The following is a 13338-nucleotide window of genomic DNA, read 5'->3' as shown; positions in this document are numbered from 1 at the left end:
TTTTTTAATAGAAACCTGAACATAAAGACAAAACCAAAGCGACACAATTTATATCTAATTATTATATATATTATAATCACAGCTGCAACAAAATTAATTGAGATTGCATTTGTTGCTTGTATTTTGTAGCTTTATCATGCCGCACCTAGATTGGACACAGTATTTATTTGTTTACTTTTTGAACCAAACATTTTATTTAGTTGGAAGTAAAGTGAGAAAATCTTCAACCCTCTCCTGTCCTCCTGTTTTTAAAGATTCATCATTCACTCCTCGCCTCCAAAAATCTCCACCACCCCCTCTTTTCATACCAGTCTCTTTCACTTGAGAGCGATTTTGCGCGTGAGTTGAGAAAAGAACACGGCGGGACTCATTTTAGTTTGCCCTCCCTCTTTCTCCTGTTTAGTGAGCTCTAGCTCAATGGTCATAAGAACCCTGCCCTGCCTGCCCATCCCCGCAGCCTCTTCCTGGGCTTGGGTCTGGGTGGAAGAGGCCCCGCTCAGGAGCTCTAGCTCTCTGCTCCACAATCCCTATTTCTTCTCCCTGCGAGACTCCTGTTTCTTCTTCTCTGATGCTGCTGCCTTCAGCTTGACCGGATCCGCCACAGCCAAAGCCTGGAAAGAGAGACGGAGTGTGGAGAGGGAAGGAGTGAGTCACTACAGGAGGAAAGAGAGAGAGAGACAGAGAGAGAGGAACAGAAAGAAAGCAAGAAGGTAACAGAGAGAGGGGTGAAGAAAAAGAAGGGCTTGTGGGTTAGGTGGGAATAGTCAGATGAGTTTAACGGATATGAGGAACCAGAATAAGGGAGGTAGTTTCATTACGGAAGAGAAGAAGAAGAAAAAGAGAGTGAAATGCTAAACGAGTGGTTAGAAGGAGATGAACACTGGGGGAACTTTCGGTATCTGGAAAGGGAGGACAAAACAGGAAGTGGCCAGTTAGGGCGTGATAGCGTGACATCACAGCACCTAAATAAAAGAATCTTTATACAGCTGACCTTTGACCCCTTGGGATGCTGAAACATGTTTGATTATCTTTTGTTTGTTTGTTTGTTTTTTCATAAAGAAGGTTCACTTCAGATCTGTCAGAAACCTGAAATAGGGGTGGCACTATACTCAATTAAAGGTGAAGTGAATACATTTTCCAAATAAAATGCTTTGCTTTAACCCAGTTTTACATTAAGTGGGCTTTTTGAAAAGAGAGACATTACATTATGAGTTTATAGAAAGACGTCAATTTGTCAAAAGCATAAAAGGGTGGTAGGTGGGTTTTATAAAAAAGAAAAACGGTCATTGTTTTAACGGTTGCATCTGATGCTACCAGTAGTGCAGAAATTAAAAACTTCACCTTTAAAGGAATGTTTTGGCATAAATACAAGTTAAACTGAAATATCACAGATTTGAACTTGTTTTTAACCCCAAAGTATTCCTGCAAGTATTCTTTGTGGTGTCAAATATAAAAATATGATTCTGTTACTGTTACTTGTCTTTTTTTAGCTGCTTTTGTAATCTAAATACTCATGTAAAACTATGCAGCAACTTTCCACTATGGGATTTTAAAGTCCTGAGATCTTAGTTCTAGTCTGCAGCCCATAGACTCTTTATCAACCTGCATTCAGTTCACTGGATACTGGGTAGACTGGGTTTACTGACAGAACCAAGAAAATAAAGAAGTGAAAGAGAAAGACTGAAGCTGACAGGAGACGCACACAGAGGAGCACAAATAGAGGAGTGTATACTGAAACCAATGACAGAAAAAAGAGAAAGAAAGAAAGAAAGAAAGAACATAAACAATACAAGATTGGAAATCTGCTAGTTTGATCCTGTAAGAGATGAGACGAGTACGAGGAATGCAGTGGCTTGATTGTACATGATAAAATATATGATTAAAGCAGATACATGATTCAGTCTGACAGCATTTTACTGTTCACCTGTGGAAAGAACAGAGGACAGCAGGAAGGGAGGGGACAGACAGCTAGAGGAGAAAAATCAGTGATACGGAGGAACTGAAGGATAATGGAAAGTGGAAAGTGCACAGAAGAGCTGGAGAAACCCAGAGAACAGAGACAGAGAAAGAAAAGTAAATTGGTATGCAAATGAATGGCATGTTAGCACAGAAAATGATGTATGAGCTCCATTTGACTGCCAGCTCAATGGCACTGATGAGTCCACACACAGGACCATAGAGAGGAGCCCAGAGTGATATAGTGTATTCTTAAATTTGGCTCACAAATCAGTTTTCATTTTCTGCATTGGTTTAACCTTTAAAGGATCGTTACACTGTAGCCTAATGTATATAACTCTCCACATGACTTGTTGCATACAATTGCAGTATACTGTATGTGGCAATAACAAACTTGGTGCTTGTATGATTCAAAAATTGTTGTTTTGCTGTATCCCAAATCTCCCCTGCTTCTATTATTGATGAGGTACAGCTACTCTGGTCTAGACATGTACTGTATTACAAGTATGTTTACATGCATTGCGAATGAGGCCTCATAAACTGGCATGCAGACAGGAGCACAAACACCGAGGTAGATGCAGCTTTAATTGGAGTTTTGACTTTCATGAACCTCACATTTCAATTATTATATTATATTATATTATATTATATTATATTATATTATATTATATTATATTATATTATATTATATTATATTTTTTATGTTTATTAATTACCATTTTATTTAAAAAAACAATAATATTACAGTTTAATTTATGATATTTATTATTACTACAATGTATTATTATATTATTTTATCTGGTAGCCTTATTTAAGCCTAATATAGGCAAGGCAAGTCTATTTATATAGCACATTTCATACACAATGGTAAATCAAAGTGCTTTACAAAGTAATTTATTCCAGTGATGGTAAAGCTGAATTTTCAGCAAAAATTACTCCAGTCTTCAGTGTCACATGATCTTTCAGAAATCATTCTAATATGCTGATTTGGTGCTCAGTTATTTCTGGTGCATAAATTATTAATAGTGGTTCTTATCATCACTGGAAACAGCTTTTGTGTGCTTAATATTTTCCCTTCAGGATTATTTGATAAATGGAAAGTTAAAAAGAATCTTATAATCTTATAATCTGTTATAACATTATAAATGTCTTTACTTTTAACAATGTAATGTGGCTTTGCTAAATAAAAATTAGTTAATTAATAATAATAATAAAAAACTTACTTACTTCAAACTTTTAAATAATGTATCACAGTTTCCAAAAGATTAAGCAGAACAACTATTTTCAACATTGCTAATAATAAGAAATATTTCTTGAGCACCAAATCAGCATATTAGAATGATTTCTGAATGATCATGTGAGTAATGATGCTGAAAATTCAGCTTTGCATCACAGAAATAAATTATATTATAAAATATATTAAAACAATAGAAAATAGTTATTTTCAATTGTAATAATATTTAACAATATTACAGTTTTTACTCTATTTTTGATCAAATAAATTGGCGAGCATAAGAGACATTCAAAACAAAGAAACTTAAATATTCAATGTGTGGAAATGTACTGACTTGACTTGTTTTAAAAAAGACCTTGGTCAAAACTAACCACAGACAAAAGAGGGGGAGACCACTGGAGGACAGGAGGTTTTTAAAGAAACGAGCAAGCGTGTGTGTTTGTGAATATGTGCTTGTGTGTGTTTGTGTGCATGTTTAGGGTAGATACAGGTGAGCACTTGCCTGTTTTTGCTGTGATCCTTCTTTTCCTTTGCCTTTCTTGCCATGTTTACTAAAGGGACAAAAATACAAAAATTGCATGAACAATGTGGCCACCTGGTTGAAGGAGGACTCAACTTGTTATGTTTTTGTCCTAAAGTCACAGGCTCATCTAGAACACCCTCAAACTATTCACAAGAGAGTGAGGGTACTTTAAAAAATATATGTTGAATAGTTGTTCAAGGTTGATCAGACAAGCACTTTAAACACACTAAAGAAGAAATACTAACTAGATTTGACAAAGTTTGTAATTTACAAGTAGAATAGCATATTGAGTTACTGTACATTAATACTTAATATTTATTGAAAGAATAAAACCATAATGGACAGGCACATAGAAAGAAAACAAAGCAGTGGTGCTTTTAGCCCGGCTATGCAAGAATAGGTGATTTAGTAATCCCCAGTTTGGTTGGGGGTTCTGTCAATGCCTTGCTCTTGAGGTGTGTGTTTTTGTGTGAGTGTGTGACTGGTGGGGATCTGGGCTGTGTCGTGGTAAGCGTATGCGTTTGAACAGAAGCGTGTGTGTCAAGGCCGGGCAGAGGTTCGGGTCGGGCTTGAGGGAGCAGATGCTCCCAGACTGACCTCATGCTCAAGCTGAACACTCGTCTGGCGACCAGGAAACGCATCAGATAGTAAATTGCCACAACGAGGATCAGCAGTCCCAACACTACGCCAATAATGGCCCCTGTTATCACACCAGCCTGGACTGGAACTGAGAGAAAAATAGAGAATATAAAGTGAGAAGTGCTGGAGATTAAACAGCTCCTGTACAGTTTTACTGATCTCTTAGTTGCATTATGTTTTTTCCTTAATGCACCTGTTTTATGTGGTGTGGATTTTTACAGAAACGACTATATTACTGAAAAATCCCTCCAAACAACATCAATCAATGTCCACCTGGAAATGTTCTCATTTCTTCCTCCCAACCAAGCCGGCATATCCCACTAATACTGCACGGAGAAGTTAAATTTACTGTTTAAAAGGGACACAGAGGAGAATAAAAAATAAAACCTGTGCAAAAGAAGCATTTATTTGATGAATTAGGCTCTGAGTGAGGCATTTGGATTCAACAATGGCTATTTTTCACTGAAATTGTACTTTCAGAATTTTTTTTTAAACCACTCGAGAAACCACTGGGGTCTCTGCTTTACTGTTATTTTGTACTTCCATTAGCAGCAAACTTTCATCTTCTTGCATACGATCTCCTAGATTTTGTATGCCACCCTGGTATAAGATGGGCCTAAAGGTAAAAAGCAGTCTAGATAACTTCAGCATGAGGTGAAAGCAAAGGAAGAACCCAAATGGTTTTCTTTTTTTAAGTTGTTTCTCTGAAAAAGAAGCCATTTTTGTTTTTTTTTAAATAATTTTTTATTAGTCGATAAAGACAAAAATGTTAATGGTGATCTGTTACCCTTCTCAAACACCAGCAGTCGAACACTGGAGGAGTGGCCGACAATGTCAGGTGGGTTCTTGGCATCACAGGTGAAGGTTCCGTTGTCTGAGAAGTCGAGGTTCTTGATCAGGATAGAGCCGTCACGGCGACTGGGGTTCCCCACAAATTCCAGACGGTCTCGGAATGGGCCTTTGTTATCCACATAGGCAGCTCCACCTCCATAGTGGAAAATCTAAATAATGATAGAAAGCTGTTATCATCCTATATCTCATCATGAAATATATGATATGATTACCGTATATCAAATGCACCAATTAAAAAGAAACCAGGCAATCTTCATAGCAAAACTACTGTGCAAAATGTTATATATAATATATAAACTAATTTACAAATCATATGATGTCATGCTTCGATTCACTCTGTTCCATTGTATAGCAAAATTTGATTTTGAACTACTGCAATTTCCTGTGTGAACAAATGCAGAAATGAATGCAGCCAGTTGGCCAACTTAAAGACTTGCACAGCAAGAACAACTACACCCACAAGAACCTAATGTTTCTTTTTGCATGGTAATTACCTCTACAAACCACATAGACACATGGATATAATTCCCAAGGGGTGGGCATGTTTTCATACATATATGAGTTACACTACCAGTGCAAACAACATTTAACAGGTTTAGGGAATTGCAATCACACTACATTATGATTAATAACATTACACACACATATGAGGCTTCTTGCTGTAACTGTAAATTACAATAATTATTAAAAATATGTGAAACTGAAGTAGATGCTCTCAAGCAAGCACTGCCTTTTTAATTTCCCTTTTTAGATATTCTAGAATATAGACTACAATATGGCATCCAGTCAAATAAAGTTAGGTGATGCAAAACATTTTTTTTCTTTTGATCTGGTTAAAATGGACTGGCCTGGGTAAAGAAAGAGAAGCCTGGACATTCTGCCAAATATCTATTATGTGTTCCATGCTATGGTGTGCTATATGGGTTAAGTTAACAGGTTGAGTTAATAAAAAAAAATGTCATTTTTGGGTTAACTATTGCTTTAACTTATTGCATAACTCCAGAGCAGAAAAGGTGTAGATGTGTGTTTAAATAGTTAGTTTCTGCATGTGTGTTTCTACGCACTGAGATGCCTTCTTTCGCCCCATCTGGACGGTACTGCCAAGAGAAGGTTACATCTGGAGAAGTCCAATGCCAAGAAAAGAAAGAGCAGGAGAGTCTGACATCTGAGCCCACCAGCGCATGTCTCTCCCAGCTTGTGTACACAACAATAGCGGTGATCTGAGAGGCTGGAGCAGACAGACACACACAGTGAGGAAAATTAGCCTTCATGGAGATACTGCAATATTAGAGATGTGCAATGCAAAGAATAAAATATAAAAAAATCTCAAGAGCGTCTTTGAAGCTTAAAAAAAGTAAATTTGTCACTAAAGATTTATTTTAAATGATGGTTACAGAAATATTAATTTAATATAAAATTTAAAATATTAAATAAAATTACTTTTTATTTGTTAAAAACAAAAACAAAATAAAATAAAAAACTAATTAAAAAATTATGAAATACCTGCAGATAACTAAAAGAATGTAATGTTCTACTTAAAAAAAACAACAACATCAGTTAAAATGAAGGAAAGATTCTCTCTATTCTGACTGTGTGATCAGTCCTTTCTTATAAGCTGCATCTCTCAAACCTGGCCTGTTTTGAACAGGTAAGCGACAGGTCCATAAACCACAGGTGAGTCTGAACGTACAATCATTCTCTCATACTGTACAGATGTTGTATGACAATGAGAAGGAGTTCTGCACATTTTCTGGTTAGCTTCAAAGTTAGGTTGTTGCTTTGTTGATGCAAAATAATGAAATGCAAGATGGATGAAACGTATTTACCTATGCTCAAGAGCACCACGGACGTCAGTGCCAGTACAGACAGCATGATCTCCCTCCAATCTCCCCGTAGGTCAGTATATGAGGGGTTCCGAGAGAGCGAGGGATGGAGAAAGGAGAAGAGATAGAGGGAAGAAGGGAATGAGACCAGAGGGCATCAATATGAGACTATTCAGTCCTGGACTTTATACCCAACCACACCCTAAAGTTAAGCCCCGCCTCCACCACCTCATTATCTCTTGCCTTCTCTTTAGCCCCGTCCCTGACACAATAGTCTCTCTCGCTCCCTCTCTCTGTATCCTTCTAAAAGACTGTCTACGAACATGATATAAAAAGGACAAGTGATACAATAACCTGAGAATGAATCCTCTCTCTCACTCTCCAGCCAGTTAATAAAAGCATCGCAGCATCTGTTTGACAAGGAAAGATCTAATTTGAAGGGAAAAAAACACTGCAGCAATAAAGCCAATCTCTAAGTGAGTTAGATTATGTTTGGAGTTCAGTGTGTGTGTGTCTGTGGTTTAATACTCTGATACCTCCCTTCTTCTTATCCTGTCATGGTTGAGTGCTGTTTGTATGTAATCCTTCCTCTCTTATGCTAATGATTTGGCTTTATAAACAAAACATACCCTGAGAAGCCGCTGGTCTGAAACCACAATAAGCTGCAGGTCAGCTGCAGATGCCGCCAGCATCAAAATAATTATGTAATATTGTTTTCAAACAGGTTTCCTGACCATTCCCCTGTCTGCCATTAATCGGGCCAAACAGGTTTTCATGCCCCGAATTCAAGACAAATGGTTGAGCCAATGTTGCCAGAGCAATGTTTTGATGTGCCATGGTGTTTACACTTTCGGAGGAATCAACCCTACCTTAATTTGCATATAAAACTGGACCAACACTTCATCTTTAACCCTATAAAGCCTATTATTAAAGACCTCTAAATTATCAGCAAGATCACAGCTTTGAACACAATCTCCTATATCCCTTCTGTCATTGATTGAATAAGTTTATACTTTTTTAGTAAGTAAAACAACTTCTAGTATAATTTATAATTACTGTATATATATGTATATATATATATTTTTTTTTTATTTGCTGTGAAATCTATTATTTTTATAAAGTAAGTTTAATATTATTTTTATATTTTTATTAATATTTCAAGATGAACATTTACTGCACTCAAGCAACTTAGGTTTATCTGATTATATATCAGGCTTTGAAGAACATATATTTGTACATCTTTTGATCATCATCATGTATTGTATTTGCATTATATGTTTTGACCCCACAATGAAAACTACAGAGCTTGAATCATAAAACTTAGCATTTAAATATCATCCTGATAAGGCATAATATTGGCAAATATAGAGTGACAACTAATATTTAATTTAATCTGCTGTACTGCTCTCAGTTATTTATCTTAAATCTATTAAAGTTTTCATCTTCACTTTTTGGCCATATAAAAAACAACATCTGCAAACAAAAACAAAATTGCATATTTATAAAAAATTATGAAAGTATGAGCTCCATATTCTATTATATTCTATGAGCCATAAAAGGCTGATGTATCAAATATGATAAAATAAATCATATTTAATGCATCAAAACATTTAAACATCTTATATATTTTTGTCTTTTAAATTGTCAGGTTAATATGCTAGGCTTAACAGGTTTTAAGAGATTAAAGAGATAAAAAATTACAATTCTGCAATTATTTGCTCACCATCATGTTGTTTTGGTTATCATTTACTTCCATTTTATAGAAAAAAATGCTCAAAATATATTTTTTCATTTATCACTTAAAACAAAATTTCATACAAGTTTTGAATTACATAACAGTGGTTAAACTATTACACATTTTTTATTTTTGCATTTATATTTATCCATTGAACATGCAGGTTAATCTGAACCCATGACCTTGGCATTGCTTGTGCTTAACTCTATCCATTTAACTCTATCCCATTAACAACAAACAAGCTGAATGCATGTTGACAACAATATCACATCACGGAGAAAAGAAAGACGGGGCAAGAGAGTAAGAAAGACAACGAGAGAGAGAGAAAGTCACCTCTTCACCCTGTTTCTCCTCTCGCTGGCCTTTCACCAGGACACATTTATGGGATGAGACAAAGACATCTCTTTCTTCATCTTTCTTTTTTTCCATTTCTCCCTCTCTTCAGATTCCTCTCCTCTGCTGACGACTTCCAGACACAACAATACAAAGAGAGAGACAGACAGAAAGACATGGGGTGAGCGGGTGGGCCTTATTTAGAGATGCTTTCTTTCTCTTCCACCAACGCTGTGTCTGTAGACAAAGGTTTGCATTCTTTTCCTCCTCCAGTCTCTCACCCACTCCTCTTATTCCAGTAAAATGGCATTAAAATGGATAGAACATATTAGAGAGGGAGATATAAACAGGAGTTGAAATGAGGACACTGGCACAGTGGTTTAATAAAAGGGACAATTCTGAAGGAGAATCAGGCATCTTTTGAATGTACAGTACAGTGCAGATCACAAATTTCATGCTCTCCAATAAGTTGGTGTGCTCAACTTTCCTTCATAACCAGCAAAAGCACATTAGTTGACCGGCTCAACTGATTCATTACGATCAGCAGCAAAGCTTATCCTGCAGGAATTATTATTATTTTTTTAATTAAATGAAATTTAAAATCTGTTTAAAAAAATAATCTTATTAGTTTTAGATACACTATCATTGAAAAATTTAGGGTCAGTACAATTTTTTGCATTTGAAAGAAGTTTCTTATGCTCACCAAGGCTGCATTTATTTGATCAAAAAATAAAGAAATATAGAAATCTATTTGCAATTTAAAATAAGTGTTTTCTATTTGAATATATTTTTACATTTAATTTATTCCTGGGATGTAAAGCTACATTTTGAGCATAAAAAACAGTAATATTGTAAAAAATAAAATAAATATTTTTACAATTTAAAATAAGTGTTTTATATTTGAATATATTTTTACATTTAATTTATTCCTGGATGTAAAGCTACATTTTGAGCATAAAAAAACAGTAATATTGTAAAAAAATAAAATAAATATATTTATAATTTAAAATAAGTGTTTTCTATTTGAATATATTTTTACATTTAATTTATTCCTGGATGTACAGCTACATTTTGAGCATCATTACTCAAGTCTCCAGTGTCCCATGATCCTTCAGAAATTATTCTAATATGCTGATTTGCCACTCTTTCTTTTTATTATCAATGCTGAAAACAGTTGTGCTGCTTAATATTATTGTGGAAACCATAATTCTTTTTTTACGGGATACTTTGATGAAAAGAAGCTTCAAAAGAACAGAATTAATTTAAATATATATATATATTTATGTATGTGTGTGTGTTTGTAAAAATGTAAAAGTGTCACTTTTAATCATTTTAATGTGTCCAAGCTAAATAAAAGTAACAATTTCTTTCAAAATATCTGAGCCTTTCAGCAGTAGTGTTTATCAAAGTATCACTAAAATATGGTATAGTAGTTCAATATGAGTTTATAGAGGAATAACTAGTTTGACAGTTTACCACTTCCTGCTAAGCAAACTAATAGGCTAGATAATAAAGTAAAAATAAATATATGCACTTTATAAATGCAATTAATGACAGTTTACTCAACTTGAGAAATATAATAATACACACTGGTCAGTACATCTGCTCACAAAAGCAGCCGAATATGACGTTCAAGTTGGTTTCCAAGGTTACGGGTCCCTTTTCCCCTTCTTTTTTTCAGTTCAGATCTACAGGGACTGTGAACCTTATTAGACATTTCAGGAAATATGCCAGTTTGGGCCAATTTTTTGGAACCCTGGGGGAGATACAACTAAAAACAAACAGGCAAATAAGAATACGTAACTCAAAGATGAGAATGCATAAACAAGGCAATGCAATCAAGTTTACGTTAAGGCAAGTATATTAGACATGTTTGTTGCATATGGATGGAAATCAAAGAGCATGACCACACTGACATTGGGTTTGACTTTGACAGCAAGACCAATCAAAATGCACCATCAGCTGAATCCCAAATGCGAGCTACTGAAACACAGAGTCTTGAGTGACAGCTGTAGAATGAGCACAGGGAAAGAAAGACAGGCTGGTGGAAAACCTGCAAAAAGGAGAAAATTGAGAAAAGATAAGAGATGACTCTGTATGTGTGTGACACACAGATGCAAAAAAGGAACAGCGTATACATGAGAATAAACCACTGAAGCGTAGACTAATGTGAAATGGAATTTAAATGATTGTATATCTACTTTATACACTGATGAAAGTATCTTTACAAATAACTAAAAATTTGCAAAAACACCTTAGAGTTGGCTGGGAGCTTTGAAAGGAAGGTCATTTTATGTCAACCATACTGAAATTCACTGCTTTGTATATTCGTTAATGTTATCCATATACACATGCTGTGCTAATAATGTCTGTGTTTTAACACGATTTCAAACTGGATAAAATGACATCAGAGAATATTTTAATACCTAAACTGTAATATAATCTATTCAATTTTATTTATATTATCACCCATATATCCCAAAAAAGACACATACAGTCCAAAGCAAAAAAACACACACACACACACACACACAAAAAAAAACTTAAAGCTGTCTGACATCAAAAAGATGCCTGACACAACAAAGGTGACAAATAAAAGTAAATACCTTTAGCTATTCTTGTATATTAGGAAGGGGGTCATTATATTTAGTGGTCCTTGACAATGAAAAGTTAGAAAAGCAATTGTTTAACACACTTAAATTTAAGACAATGTTCACAGTCGGGCCACTAGTGTCATCACGCACATCCGCTAACAATAAACAGAGTGCAGTCTCACAATGCATACATTGTCCTAAAAGAGCCTCAAAACAAATGCTGACTATTTTGGGATAACCAAAACTAACCTATCAGAGCACAACAAAAAGAGCATACAGAAATCAGTTTATTAATGCATGACAAATTATTAAAACTTTAAAATTAAAATGGAAAATATAAGGATTCAAATCATAAAAACAATAGTATCTAATGGTGATACTAAAACTGAGTTTTTTTATACAATGCTTTATTTTTTATTTCTACAAAAATGCCACTTCTTTTGATATAATTTCTGTTCCAACAATTATATAATGCAGTTATATAATTTAAGTGTGGTTTAGCCAGACTATAGAAAGGGACTCGGCGAATAACATGCAGTGTACATTATATATCTGATGACATTAGGCCTATAGGTCACCGAATAGACATCCACCGCAAAAGACCACTTAAAACTGACGTCTGACGACATCAAACCCAAGCCATGGACTGTGGCAGCAACACACACACACGCCTAGTGGCTACAGAGCAGACATTCAGCTGGGTCACATCGGGACAAAGAAGCAATCTGTCTTTTCTTCCTCCCTCGGCTCTTGTTCTCACATGGCAGGGATGTCACAGGCAGCACCAAAACAAGGGATGCAGGGAAAGAGAGACGAAGAGATGCAGAGGGTTATAACATGGAGAACAAAAGCATTGTTTGGAATCAAAGATGAGTTATTGTTTTGAGAAACCGTGTGCTTGAGTAGGAGTGAAGAGAGAGAGAAAAAGAGAAATTCAGGGCCAGTATGGTGTTATCCTTTCTCTCTGGCCCTTGTCAATGGGGGAGGACAGAGAACAGGCCTCGTTTGACTCATTCCACCGATTTTGTGAGCTTAAACACTCTCAGGGATTGCTTGCGACTGTTTGCTGATAAGTTAGTATGACACAAACGCAGTCCTCTGGGTGGAGAGTGGTTTATTTACCCTGAGGAAACAGAGTCTGGCAGCAAAACCTTTGAGCTCTGGCACACACATAGTCTGGTCCATACTCAAGAAATACAAGCCTAGAAGAGATAGTTAAATCAAGACTGAAAATGGTCATTTACTCTCCCTTAAGTGGTTCCAAACATGAATGTTCTTTTTTGGATCATAAAAGGAATAACGATGAAGATTCTGGTCGCTTTCGAGCATACAATTACAGTGAACAGGTACCGGGGCTTTCAAGCTTCAAAAAGGACAAATGAAATCATCATAAATGTGGTCTATATGACTCGTATGCTAGGCTATTTTCCTTTTAGAAGTCTTCTAGTCATATAGTCTTTTGACAGTCCAAGCAAATAACCTCTGTTTTCACATTGGAAATGAAGTCAAGCAAATTGCATCATGGGAAGCAAATAAACACAGTGCTCTGTTGTATACAAACTTCACTACAATAAATAACTGAAAAAATTAATTTAAGCTGAACAGAAAAAAAAGAAATGATAAAAGCACAACAAAATTACTTAGACTAA

General features: G+C 35.5%; 1 protein-coding gene across 1 annotated transcript; it reads right to left on the bottom strand.

Annotated features, from left to right (window-relative positions):
- On the bottom strand, nucleotides 1-7201 carry LOC132154651 (myelin protein P0-like). The gene is made up of 6 exons (XM_059563299.1): nucleotides 7031-7201; nucleotides 6269-6432; nucleotides 5140-5353; nucleotides 4311-4440; nucleotides 3693-3741; nucleotides 1-611 (listed from the first exon to the last, which is right to left on the bottom strand). Exons 1-6 carry the CDS (start codon nucleotides 7074-7076, stop codon nucleotides 528-530), a joined length of 687 nt encoding a protein of 228 aa, XP_059419282.1. The 5' UTR covers nucleotides 7077-7201; the 3' UTR covers nucleotides 1-527.
- Nucleotides 7202-13338: the final 6137 nt, after the last annotated feature.

Source organism: Carassius carassius, chromosome 12 (genome assembly GCF_963082965.1).
Source record: "Carassius carassius chromosome 12, fCarCar2.1, whole genome shotgun sequence".
Taxonomy (NCBI): Eukaryota; Metazoa; Chordata; class Actinopteri; order Cypriniformes; family Cyprinidae; genus Carassius; species Carassius carassius.
Note: the sequence above shows the minus strand (reverse complement) of the source record. Positions and strands in the feature narration are given on the sequence as shown.

Excerpts from the sequence above, each read along its gene's own strand:
- LOC132154651 (XM_059563299.1), bottom strand. The coding sequence starts at position 7,076 with ATGCTGTCTGTACTGGCACTGACGTCCGTGGTGCTCTTGAGCATAG. Across the intron at positions 6,433-7,030 it reads CGTGGTGCTCTTGAGCATAG|CCTCTCAGATCACCGCTATT; the intron begins GTAAATACGTTT and ends TGTCTGCTCCAG. Across the intron at positions 5,354-6,268 it reads GGGCGAAAGAAGGCATCTCA|ATTTTCCACTATGGAGGTGG; the intron begins GTGCGTAGAAAC and ends ATCATTATTTAG.